Source organism: Helianthus annuus, chromosome 4 (assembly GCF_002127325.2).
Source record: "Helianthus annuus cultivar XRQ/B chromosome 4, HanXRQr2.0-SUNRISE, whole genome shotgun sequence".
Taxonomy (NCBI): Eukaryota; Viridiplantae; Streptophyta; class Magnoliopsida; order Asterales; family Asteraceae; genus Helianthus; species Helianthus annuus.
The window spans coordinates 180318181-180332043 of record NC_035436.2 but is presented as its reverse complement, the minus strand read 5'-3'; the positions used below and the strand labels follow the sequence as shown (position 1 = coordinate 180332043).

Below are 13863 nucleotides of genomic sequence, written 5' to 3'. Positions count from 1 at the left end.
ATAAGCCAAGTAACCTCTCATGCTTTTCACAACAGATAGCCGATTATGACTTCCAAACGAAAATCAAGATGCCGGCCCACATTAGAACATATGATGGGACGGAAGATCCTGAAGACCATCTTCAGATATTTACCGGTGCAGCAAGGATTGAGAAGTGGTCAAATGCCGAATGTTGTTTAATGTTCATGCAAACCCTTGTGGGGTCAGCCAGAATCTGGTTCAATGACTTACCTGCTCGAAGCATTCGAAGCTTCGATGATCTTAGCAAGGGTTTTCTGGCCAACTTCTCCCAGCAAAGACGATATGTCAAAGATGCGACAGTCATTTTTCAAATAAAACAACGTGACAATGAAAGTCTTCGCGAGTTTATTGAACGATACAAGAAGGAAGGTCTGACCTACGTAGGGGCAGATGAAAAAATGAGGGTAGCAGGTTTCATGAACGCTATCACCTCGAAATATCTCACAAGAGATTTCAACAAGTCACTGCCCAAGACCTTGGAAGAAGCTCTCGAAAGGGCAGAAGCCCATATTCGGGGAGAGGAGGCGGTTGACATTAAAGAACAAAGGAAAAGAGGGTCTAGCTGGCGAAGTAATAGCCCAGTAAGAAAAAGAGGGAACTATAACTCCTATGACAGACGACAGAAGGGTTCAAACCATCGAAGGTCAGAAGGCCGGAACCCTCCAACCAGGGAGAAAGGCATGAGCTTCACACCCCTCACAAAGACTCCCCAAGAAATCCTTGCAACAGAAGAAGTCAAGCAGAACTTTAGGCCTCCTAGGCCTCTCCCCAAAAGCAGGAAAAATGAGAACTCCACACAGTACTGTGAGTTCCATGAAGAAAAGGGTCACCATACCAACGATTGCTTCCAACTCAAGAAAAGAATCGAAGAGGCTGTTAAGTCCGGGGAACTCGCTCATTTGGTAAAAGGGGTTCGGGACAAAATGGCTGAAGGAAAGGGAAAGGAAGTCAATATGGTGGACTCTGATGAAAGGGTTCCTCATAAAAGACAGCGGTTGGAAGCTTGGGAGCTTCAGTGTGTTTGCTTTCCCCCAACAGAAAAAGACCCTCTTTCAAGCCCTCTTGTTGTAGAAGCTACTGTGGGAACGTTGAAAACATATAGGGCATACATAGACACTGGGGCAGCCACTGAAATCATGTTTGAAAAGTTCTTCAACCGCTTGAGTAATGAAGAACGTTCAAGGCTTCAACCCTCTGGAACCTCCATAAAAGGTATTGCTGATATTCCCCTCAAGCCTTTAGGGCAGCTGACACTAAATGTCCGTTTTAACGAAGGTCAGAAGGAAAGAATCCAGCCACTCACCTTTGTGGTTATCAACATACCTTCAAACTATGATGTGATCATAGGAAGACCAGGACAGTGTGCCTTTTACATGGCCGTGTCTGTTGGACATGGCACAGTAAAATTTCCAACTGAGAGAGGGATAGCAACCCTTCAACCCTCCCAAGAGGCCTACCTGGTTGAAGGTGAAAGCTCCAGAAGTGAAGAAGACAAGCAAAGGCTAATCATAAATCCTAAGTACCCTGAACAAAGAATAAGGGTCAATCTAGGCCTTTCACAGGAAACTCTCTCTTATCTGGAAAAGTTGTTGACACATTACAGCGATGCCTTCGCTTGGTGTCCAGAAGACATGACAGGAATCCCCCGAAACATTGCTGAGTATGAGTTAAAAATACCACCCAACGTTAGGCCCGTGGTCCAAAAGAAAAGAAGCTTAGCACCCGAAAGAAGCCTTGCTGCTTGCCAGGAGGTTGAAAAGCTCGTATCAGCCGACATTCTCCGAGAAGTCAAGTACCAATCATGGGTTGCAAACCCGGTTATGGTCAAGAAGCCAGACAAGACAACTCTTGGAGGATGTGCATATACTTCAAGGATCTCAACAAGGCTTGTCCAAAGGACTGTTATCCACTACCGGAAATCGATCTCAAGGTTGACTCGCTCACCGGTTACCCTTTCAAATGCTTTCTTGATGCTTACAAAGGGTATCATCAAATACTTATGAAAGAAGAAGACGAAGAAAAGACGGCGTTCCATACTGATAAAGGAATCTTCTGCTACAAGAAGATGCCCTTTGGACTCAAGAACGCTGGAGCAACCTACCAACGCCTAGTAGACAAAGCCTTTGCAAGTCAAATTGGTAAAAACATGGAAGCTTACGTCGATGACTTGGTAATTAAAAGCAAGACGGAATATCAAATGCTTGACGACATCCAAGAAACTTTCAAAAATCTCAGAAAGGTTAACATGAAACTTAACCCTGAAAAATGCTCATTTGGTCCTAGGCCACATTGTCGGAAAACAAAGCATCAAGGCCAACCCAAACAAAGTAAAAGTTGTCCTTGAAACCAAGCCACCAAAAACCAAGAAGGAGGTTGAAAGTTTAAACGGGAAACTTGCTGCCTTGAAGCGTTTCACCTCCAAGTTGGCTGAAAGGTCCCCACCCTTCTACAAAACACTCAAAAATTGTTCTGATAAGAAGGATTTCAAGTGGACTGGTGAAGCTGAGGTAGCCTTCAACCAGATGAAACAACATCTTGCTTCCTTGCCAGACATTGCAGCTCCAGAAATGGGAGAGTTAATTTCAGTCTATCTATCGGTTGTTGAAGAGGCTATAAGTGCAGTCCTCACCATCGAACGAAACACGGCACAGGTACCTGTTTACTTCTTCAGCAAAACTTTGAAATTGGCTGAAACTAAATATCCTCCCCTTGAAAAGCTTGCCCTAGCCCTAGTTCAAACAGCTAGAAGGCTTCGGAGGTATTTCCAAGCACATCCTATACAAGTGGTCACTGACCAACCCATTAAGAATGTGCTTGAAAAACCAGAGAACTCAGGAAGGTTGGCAAAATGGACAGTGGAACTAGGTGAACACAACATCACCTACGTCCCACGAAATCTATCAAAGCCCAAGTCTTGGCTGACTTCATTGTGGAAGTCCCGAACCAAATAATTAACGAAGTAAACACTACCACCACTGAACCCTCCAACCCTGAAGCCTGGAAGCTCTTTACCGACGGAGTTTCAAGCATTGAAGGGTCAGGGGCTGGGCTAATTTTAATCAACCCAGAAGGGTTGGAATTCACATATGCTCTTCGTTTTGATTTTCAGACCACCAATAACGAGGCCGAATACGAGGCACTGATCGCCGGGTTAAGGCTGGCCAAAGAGATTAAAGTCCAAAAGCTTGAAGTGTTCACAGATTCCTTGCTAGTGTTAAGCCAAGTAAACGATAGCTATGTTGCCAAAGAACCCAACATGAGAAGATATAAGGAAAAATCCAAGGAATTGATGAATACCTTCCAAACATGCTGCATCAAACAAATTCCCAGATCCCAAAACAAAAAGGCCGATGCCTTAAGTAAGCTAGCATCTCTCACCTTTGCCCACCTCACCAAGAAGGTGTTGGTAGAAGTGTTGAAGGCTCCATCGATTGATGAATTGGAGGTTCAAGACGTAGTCACCGAGGAAGATCCAAACTGGATGACTCCCATAAAAAAATTCCTTCAAAATGGTGAACTGCCCAATGATCAAGTAGAAGCTGAAAGGGGTAAAATTAAAGCAAGGCAATATGTGTTATAGGGAGAAACCCTTTACAAAAAGGGGTACCTTGCCCCTTTGCTAAGATGTGTTGGTCCTGAGCAAAGTAAGTATTTGATCAAAGAAATTCACGAAGGCATATGTGGAGCTCATTTTGGAGCTAGGTCGGTGGTTGCAAAACTCATAAACCTGGGATACTTCTGGCCCTCGATGCATCGTGACACCACTGAACAATTGAAGAAATGTGATGCTTGTCAAATTCATGCACCAATCCCAAGAAATCTGAAGCATGATCTTGTCCCAATAACCTCGGCATGGCCATTCCATAAGTGGGGAATGGACATTGTTGGACCATTCCCTCCAAGCAAAGGTGGGGTAAAATTCTTGCTAGTGGCAATAGATTATTTTACCAAGTGGCCCGAGGTTAAACCACTCGCTAAGATCACAGGCAAACAGGTCATTGACTTCATTTGGGAAAACATCATCTGCCGTTATGGATTGCCGGGAGTGATTGTCACTGATAATGGGAAGCAATTTGCTGAAAATCCTTTCAGCGTTTGGTGTAAAGAGTACAGGATCAACCAGATCTTCAGCTCAGTAGCTTACCCGCAATCAAATGGCCAGGTTGAAAGGGGCAAATCGAAGCATAGTGGAAGGTATCAAGACAAGATTAGGAAGATACGAAAGCAACTGGCTTGAAGAATTGCCTAGTGTTCTATGGGCAATTAGAACAACCGAAAAAACAAGCCACAAGAAAACACCTTATAGCTTGGTATTTGGATCCGAGGCTGTAATCCCTGCTGAAATAGGAGTTGTAACCCAACGAATTGTCAACATTGATCCCGAAACAAACCAAAAAGAGACCATGTTGAATTTACAACTCCTAGAGGAAGCTCGAGATCAAGCCGCAATTCAAGAAGCCAAATATAAGCAACAAATGGAAGCCTACTACAACAAGAAAGTTAAGAATGAATGATTCAAGCCAGGGGACCTAGTCCTTAGAAACAATGAAGCTAGCAAAAAAGAAAATCAGGGAAAGCTTGGCCCAAAATGCGAAGGTCCATATACCATCCTTGAAGCACACAAGGGTGGATCCTACAAGCTAGCAGATTCAGAAGGCAAAAGGCTTCCAAGCCATTGGAATGGCAAAACCCTGAGAAGGTTCCATGTTTGGACAGAAAGTTTGGTTTGTATTAAAATGTATTTCGAACAACACTATGAATACCTTTTGTAAAAAGCAAGTATTGCTTGAATGAATGAAGTTGTTTTATCAAACTTGTCTTTCTATCCTAAGGTTAGGTTGAGAACCTAGCAAAAAACTCCATGGCAAGGGTCATGTAAGGGGATGAGCTCCCAGGCCACATCGCTCAATAGGTTCAAGGGTTGAATGAACCTATATAAGGGGTGAGTTCCTAAATCAATACAACTCCATGAGACTTATTAAGCCAAAGCAAAATTGTCTCATAGACAGGCCTGAACAACCTACACCAACTGTTCCTTAAGCCTTAGAAATATAACCAACAAACAGGCTTACGAAGTCAAATAAATCACAAAGAAATAATAAAAAGGATAGGTGCTATGTCTTCTTGTTAAAAAACACCAAGGCTAAGTGTTGCAAGTGTCTGCAACACTGAACCCTTTAAGGTGTAAAAAACATAAAGGCAACACAAACTCGACAAAGGCCAAGTTACAAGAAAATGAAAATTATCTAAGGAAAAATACAAGCAAAAAGAAAAATTCTTTGGCAAAAAATACAAACCAAATCAAGTCATAAAGAGTCGTCAAGGCTTCAAGCCACCTACGTGACAGCTCGAAACCTTGAAGGCTTCAACCCACCTACGAGTAGCCGAAAGGCTTGAAGGGTTAAAGCCAACCAAACTAACTCAACAAAACAGAAATAAGTATAAAAACATAACAAGTAAAATAATTAAACATCATACCATAGCAAAGAAAGCCATGAAAGACTTTCAAATAAGAGTTAAGGCAAGTCCTAGTAACTTGCAAGTTTAACTATTGTTCAAACGGCCATACAGGCCTAACACACAACCAACAGGAACCTTAAGGGTTCCTGGAAACCTAATATTGTTCAAAGTAACATTACAAACCATGAATTGTTTTGCTAAGAAAGCTACGAATAACCATTAAACAGCGGCAGAAGGCTTGGAGACCCCAGAACCTTCAGCTTTGGCCTTCTTTGCCTTCTTGGACTTCTTAGCCTTTGCACCACCATCACCACCCACTGCTGAAGCCTCCAAGCTCGCATCCTTCGAAACATCCGGCACACTTGAAAGAGTGTCATCACTATCTCCTGAATAGGATCTTTTCTTCGAAAGTGAGCCCAATATCTCAGCACAGACCTTTTCATTAAGGCCTTCCGGCTTCAAGTCCTGCAACACAGCAAGAGGCTTACCAAAACAAGCTGAAACTTGATGAATGTAAGGGTAGGTCAGCTTCTCCATCTGCTCAATGAAGCCTTTGAAAACACCGGAAGCCTCGGGACGGAACAAAGGAGACTTCTCCAAAGGTTGGTCGGATTCATGAAAGCTTATAACCAGCAATGAGGCCTTGGTGTTTCCCCAGGTTGAGCAACTTAGTATAAACTTCACCAAGGGCAGAATTAAACTCCTTGGAATGAAGAAGGTATGTAACAACCTGTTGGAAACCCTGCTCAATTAACCACTGATTATCAAGGGTAGACCGAGCAACCGAAGCCTTCAACCCCTCCTTTTCCTCATCAAAAACCCGTTGCTGAACAAATAAGGCTTCCCTATCAGCCTTAAGCTTCAACCGATCAGCCTCGAAGCTTTTCTTCAAGTTACCCATCTCAATCTCATGCTGCTTCGACAAATCTTCAACCTTTTTCGACCAAGCTTCTTCATTCTCAGCAAAACCAGCTATCTCCTTTTTCATCACATCCATGGAGGATTTCATTTTATCCTTCTTCTTAGAAAATTCCTCATATTCCTGCATTCTCTTACGAAAACGAGCAATCCCTTGAGGAAGCATAGAAGCAAGGTTACAGGTGCTCAAAATCATACGAGATAACATTAAGTCATCATCCATCCCAGCAATAGTATTGTGAACCGAAGGAGGAGCAAGATGACTCAGAGCATCTTCACAAACAGCAGCATCTTTAAAGCTGTCATCATTCTTCACCAACCAACCAGGCACATAAACCTCTTCGGGATCCAACCCTTCAACATCCCTGCTCGAAGAACCCTGCACAGGAGTCACAACAACCTTTTTGCCTGAAGCTTTCTTGCCATGAACAACTAATCTCTTCTCCTTTTCAACACCTGCCGCAACACCTTGATCCTCAGAAATCTCAACATCATCACTCAATTCCACTGGTTCAGTAGAAGTGGATTGAGGAGCAGCCTTCAACAAACGGCGGGTAGATCGACGGGTGGAGGACTTGGGAGCACTAGGTTTAGAAAACCCTTTAACATTGGAAGCACTAACATAACCAGAGCCCTCAAACCTTTGCTCAGCAGTTCTAACAACAACATTTTCACCCGAAACGGAGGGAGCATCCCCAAACACAACATCAGAGGTGTCGTCACTCTTAATGAAATCCAGGGCAGACATAACTGCAAATAACAAAACAAAAACACATAAGGCATAAGTCAAGAAAAAGCAAAAGAGGGCAAAAAAGGAAAATGCATACCCATGCCAACTCTCATTAGAACCGGATCCCGATCGGCATTTCCCCAGATTTTACTAACACCTAAATGAACTAGTAAATGTTCAGGAAAGGGACGAACCCTCGAAGGGCACTCCCAGATGGCTTTGAGAAAAACATCATTCAACTCCGATTCAGAGGGCTCCGGATCATTGAGAACGGCATCTGGGTGCCTCCACACCATTTTAAACGGAACAATAGTATCGAAAACCCAGAAAAAACGATCCTTCCAAGTCCCAAGTGTTGTAACCATAGACGAAATAAGGCAAGAATCAACCTTGGAAGTTTCAAAGGTAAACCAATCGCCATTTTTGGCCAAACGGAAAAAACGGCGAAAATGCAATAACGAAGGATCAGATCCGAGGGCACGACACAAAACCTCAAAATGTAAAACCCTAGCCATGCCCTTCGGATGAACCTGCCCAAAGGAAACCCGATAATACTCCAACAAATTCAAAACAAAGAGAGAAAAGGGATAACGAAGGTTCGAAAACTCAAAGTGGCGACAATAAAGAGCAATCGAACCAGAAGTCGGTTTAACAACGGGAACATCACAAGCAGGAGCAGTAGGTTTAAATTTTCTATCGATACCATATTCCATACAAAATAAGTCTACCTCCTCTTGTGTTAATCGGGAAAAGGATTTTGCCAAATCCTTGTGAGCACCCATTTTTGCAAAGAAATACGAAGAATGTAAGGAAATACAAAGGAAACCGAGACTAACCTTGGAAAAAAGGAAGGGAATTGCAGAGAGGAACTTGATGAAGTTATGAGGAAAGTAAATGAGAAAATGTAAATATAAAAAAGAAAACAACCTAATGTAGGGGTAATAATGGTAAAACAGTAACTCCTGCAAAAACTGCCACCCTATGAACTGCCATATGTCAATCAAATCAGTTGTCAGTTATTCAAAATTTAAACATTAACTGCCGACAACCTTCCAAGCCTTCAAGCATTGAACCCTTAAAACCTTCAGGTAACAAAATAGATGTATAAAAGTCAGAAGTCTTTGAGCTCATTCCCCAAAAGCCTCTGACTTGGGGGGCTGATGACGGGGGTAGCCCAAGATCAAATAAAATGACTTAAGTACACACACGTCCGAAAGGTTAAATGGTTCAAAGGTTAAAAAGCTGTGAGGTGGGGAAAAGCAATACGGGAACAGTAACCAGACACATCCCTGGATTACTTCACCAACCCACCAGCCATAAAAGCAATGCAGGTCAGCAGAACACATGCTATTATCCAAGGGACAAAAGGCTTCAACCCCCGAAAGGGTAAGCCCCTCACTGCAAGTGAGGTCACTAGTCAAAAGCACTCTTCTTTGGGAGACATCTTCTCCTATATAATTGACACTTCATTTACTGAGTTGAGACATTCCGATCTGACTTGTTTCCTTAAACTCTGGTCCTTCACATCGTGTACTTGCTTCATGCAAGTTGCTCTCATTCACATCCAACTCACGCTTATTCTCTTTGTTTCTTCATCCTTTTCTGAACACACTTCAGAATAGGATCTTCAAACAACAAAAACAAACTAGTGAACCTCCTTCCACGTCTTGCAAACGTGGGGGGGACCTCACGACCTGCGTTAGGCAAGGTTAAACCCTTTAACCCTTCTGCCTAACCACCCTCGCTACTACGTTTGGTCTATTATTTGTAGCATCAACAGGTACCAAGACAATTTAACAAACTGTCGAATTGTCCATACTCTAACTTCTGCATATTGATCAAACTAAGATCCAATAATGAATCCAATGAGTCATAATACTTCCGCTGTGAATCATTCTGATGGCCTACAGATTTTAGGTATGTTTTTTGAATTGTTATTTTTTTGTCCAAGTACCCGTTTTGGTTGGGTCTTTTATGTTTCGTCTTTATTGAAACTTGAAGTGTGATTAGATGAAACTTGTTTGGATTGTTTGATTGCTTTATGTTTAGATGAAACTTGTTACTAATTGTTGGTTAACTGGAGTTTGATATTTTACTTTAGATAAAACTTGTTGATGGTTTATTTCATATGAATTTGTATTTGAATTGGGTTTCTTATGTTATCTTACACAACGCTTATATTCTCTCAGTTGATCTCTGTGTTGTGTTGTTGCATCGTGCTTTATAATATATGGAATGACCTCCTCAACGAGCTCGACAATTGTGTAATCCAAGTTCTCAGGTTGTGCCAAACATCACATGACTTTGTTATTTACATTAGACTCTTATAATTTCTTATTGATATAGTTCTTAGGTAGGTTGAGCTTATAGTTGAATAGTTTTACTTTGTTAAACTGTTAAGTAATTACTACTTGTTAAGCGTTAACTTGTTAGTTATAAATGTTAGACAAATGAAGTTATAAACCAAATGAAAAACTCTATGAATTTACGAACCAAAACAATAACCTTAGATCTAGACAAAAAGATTAACCCAAAATATATCGATGACCCAACTCAATCTGTTTGAAAAAGTTAGATAACCCGACTCAACCCTATAAAAAACTTCAGTGATCTGACCTGACCATAAATCACTCTTTATAGGCGTTTGGGCACCAAAAATTTCCAACACTGATGAAAAAAAACCTCAGGGTTCCCTATTGTTAGAAAGTATTGTGCTACATGTGCACTAGAAGTTCTATAAAGCTTTTATGAGGAAATTCAAGTTGTACTCTTAAGTTATCCAAATATGCAACCACCTCTTCCATGCTTGGTCTTTTATTGATTTTGATTTTCATGCATCTCTTGGCTAGTTTAGCGACAAGAACTACATCGTCTCTCATAGGCTCTTGCACAACTTGCTTGTCCAAAATTTCAACAAACTGATTATGACGTACCAAATACTTAAATTTTGGCACCAAGCCTACACGTGAGTCGCTTGAGGAAATAATTTTTTTTTTTCTGGTTACTTAAGAGTTCAGTAAGGAACTAAGGACCACACCAAAGGAATAAACATCGCTCTTTGCAGCATCATCGACACAACGCTTGATTACAAATACAATAACTACATGTCAACCTTAATTAAAATACTTACAACTTTAACCCAAAATTTACTAACTATTGATTACAACATTAATTCCTGTACTATTTAAACTTGGGTTGACAATTATTAAGGCTAACAGTATTGAGGTACATGTGTACTAGAACTTGTTATGAGTTCATGTTCTGTAAGGCACCTATGACGAAATTCGAGCTGTACTATACTTACTTTGTCTAAATTGGCGACCACCTCCTCCATGCTTGGTCTTTTATTGCTTTTCATTTTCATGCATCTCTTGGCAAGCTTAGCGACAAGAACTACATCATCCATCATAGCCTCTTGCAGAACTTGCTTGTCCAAAATTTCTACAAGCCGATGTTGTTTCACCAAATACTTAAATCTTGGCACCAAGCCTTCACCGGAGTCACTTGAGGAAATAGACTTTTTTCTGGTTAAGAGTTCAGTAAGGACCACACCAAAAGAATAAACATCACTTTTTGCAGTAAGTTTTCCAGAATGGAAATACTCAGGATCTAAGTATCCAAATGTGCCACCAACTTGTGTAGTTATATGATTTTTGCTAAGAGGTACCGACTTTGAAAGTCCAAAATCAGATACTACTGCTTTGTAGTTTTGATCTAGTAAGATGTTGCTCAGCTTAATATCCCTATGAAATATAGCTGGTGAGGCATAATTGTGTAGATAGGCTAGTGCACCCGCAACTTCCCTTGCGATTCGTATACGATCCTTCCATGAAAAGTTCAAAAGCCCTGTCCCATCATGAAGATGGTGTGCAAGGGTGTCATTGGCCAAATACTCATATACCAATAAGGGGACTTCATATTCCAAGCAGCAACCTAACAATTTCACTATATTCCTATGGTTTATTTGTGCAAGAATGAAAACTTCATTAACAAATCGCACGACCTGATCTACAACTACCGCGTTAGACTTCTTTATGGCTACAACTGTCCCATCATGTAAAACCCCTTTGTACACTGTACCCTGTCCTCCCTTGCCAAGGACCCTGCTTCTACTAAAATTTTTTGTTGCCTTCTCCATATCTTCGGCGGTATAAACTTTTATTATCATGACACGTGATTCAGTAGAAGATATTTCTTGCTTCAATAGATGTCCTCCGTTCTTTTTAAAGAACTTATTTTTGATCCTAGCTTTTTTTATTCTGTCAAGCTTTATATATGTCAAGTAACCAATAGCACCAAAAGCTAAAAGTCCAATTACGATTCCAAGAGTTGCTGCACTTGCAATGAAATGTAGTTAGCACACGTGTCGGAACTAGAACTTTTGAGCATAGAGGTCGTAATAAAGTGTCTTGTGCATGTGTACTTATCTTGACCTTGCTTGTTAGACATGATCGCACAAAAGGAGTGTTTGAAGCAAGCTAGTCTAAATCTAGTGTTATATTAAACAACATATTGGCTAAAGGTGTGATGCTTGGATAGTTAGTTAACCCTCCTAAGTCCTAACTATATATTTGTATTTTGTATCTTCAGGAAATTAATATTTTTTTGAGTGTTGATTTGGTTTAACCATATAAGTTAAAGGGTCAGAGACAATTGTGGGAAAAGATAAATAAATACAGGAAAGAAGATCCGTATATATATGGAGATAATTGGTAGAGATTTGTTTATTTACTGTGTGTTCTTGGTAGTAGTGGTAGTGGTAGTGATAGTGGTAGTGGTAGTAGTAGTAGAATACCTTGGTGATTTAGTTATGTGTTTAGTATACATATAGGTGTAAGATCATTGTATTAGATGTGGTTTTAATTTCTTTAGTAAGAGGACACGGGGTGGTCCGTTATACCACCCCACAACGCGTGAAACTTCAACGGGAACACCGCCGCCGCCGGTTATATAACGCGTGGAACTATCATGGCGTTGAACCGAGCACGCGTTGAACATTTGAAAATTTCGACCGTTTGAACATTTGACCGTTTTAAAACGGTAAACAATCAATTAAAAAAAAATTATCCATTTTATCTATTTATATATCTACATTTTAACCATTTTACACACACCAATCTACATATTTTATACAATTTAAACCCATTTCACACAATTTTTATATCTTTCTCAAATGGAATTCCCTACGGATTCGACGTTTCCGATATCTAGCGATACCGATTCCGAGTCGTCTTCCGACAACGACACGCTATACTATTTTGTGTCGGTGTATAACGAGCTTGATGCCGAGTCGTCCCGCCCAAAGAAGAAGATGGTCGACCGTGATCGTATACGTGCCAACGAAGTTTTGATGAACGATTATTTTGTAGAAAACCCGCTATACAATGCCGAAACGTTTAGAGATCGGTTTCGTTTACCCAAAGAATTATTTTTAAAGATTGTTGGAGACATCGAAGCAAGCGAGGAATGGTTTCAAGAACGTTACGATGCGAGGGGCAAACCAAGTTTCACGCCGATACAAAAATGCACGTCCGCCATTCGCCAACTAGCGACAGGTAACCCACCCGATCAATATGATGAATACCTAGCTATGTCTGAAAGAACTTCACGTGAATGTTTGCAATTTTTTTGCAATGCGGTCATTAAGTTGTATGCTAACGAGTTTTTACGTAAACCGACGAGCCACGACATCTCACGTATTTACGCCGCACACGAGGCTAGATGGCATTTTCCCGGGATGCTCGGTAGCATCGATTGTACACATATCGAGTGGAAAAATTGTCCAAGAGAGTTGCGTGGGGCGTATGTGAGGGGAGACATCAAAAGACCAACCATCATACTAGAAGCGGTGGCGTCGAATGATTTATGGATTTGGCATTCGTATTTCGGTGTTCCAGGTTCAAACAACGACATCAATGTGTTGCACACGTCGCCGTTGTTCCAAAGCGTAACGGATGGTACCGCACCTTCCTCTCCTTTCTATGTTAACGGTCGACATTACAGACGAGGCTTTTATCTTGTGGATGGTATCTACCCGTCTTGGTCTGTTTTTGTGAAAGCTCCCTCATTTCCTGTCGAGGCTAAAGAAAAGGCGTTCAAAAAATTGCAAGAATCGGCAAGAAAAGATGTTGAGAGGGCATTTGGTGTTTTAAAGGGTAGATGGGTATACTACACCGACCGGTTCGTTCGATGACCAAGAAATCAATACATAGCATAGTGTATGCATGTATCATATTGCACAATATGCTGATCAAACACGACGGACGTGCAATATCCCCGGATTGGGTGCCGGATCCTCCTACACAAGTTCAAGTTCCACAAGATATCCATTTACAATTGCGTAACGAAGAAACTTACTTTCGGTTGAGATTCGATTTAATCGAACTAGTAGGTTCTCTAGGTTTGGAGTTTCCGGATTCGGACGAGGAGTAGGTTTTTTTTTTTAAATTGTATGTTTCTAGTATGTTAAATTGAATTAGTATGTTTTAAATTTAATGAAATTTTTAATTTTAGTGTTTTATTGTTAATTTCTAATTTAAAATAAAAAATTAAAAAAATTAGTGAAATTTATAATTTTGTTTTGAAATAAAATTAAAAATTTCTAATTTTAAATTTGAAATTAAAAAAAATTGGGAGTGATAGAATTCCTCACTAGTGATTCCACTCCCCCTACATTTGTATCACTAGTGATAGAAATTTGGTTGATGACATGGCATGATTTGATTGGATAGTGG

At 40.7% G+C, this 13863-nt stretch overlaps 1 protein-coding gene across 1 annotated transcript; it reads right to left on the bottom strand.

Moving 5' to 3' along the window:
* Positions 1-10297: 10297 nt before the first annotated feature.
* On the bottom strand, positions 10298-11408 carry LOC110935113 (wall-associated receptor kinase-like 2). Its single transcript, XM_022177679.2, has one exon. The coding sequence runs from the start codon at positions 11295-11297 to the stop codon at positions 10341-10343; it is 957 nt and encodes a 318-aa protein (XP_022033371.2). The 5' UTR covers positions 11298-11408; the 3' UTR covers positions 10298-10340.
* Between the last annotated feature and the right edge of the window lie 2455 nt (positions 11409-13863).

Bases quoted from the DNA above. Each gene is read 5' to 3' on its own strand.
- LOC110935113 (XM_022177679.2), bottom strand. From the start codon at position 11,297: ATGATAATAAAAGTTTATACCGCCGAAGATATGGAGAAGGCAACAAAA.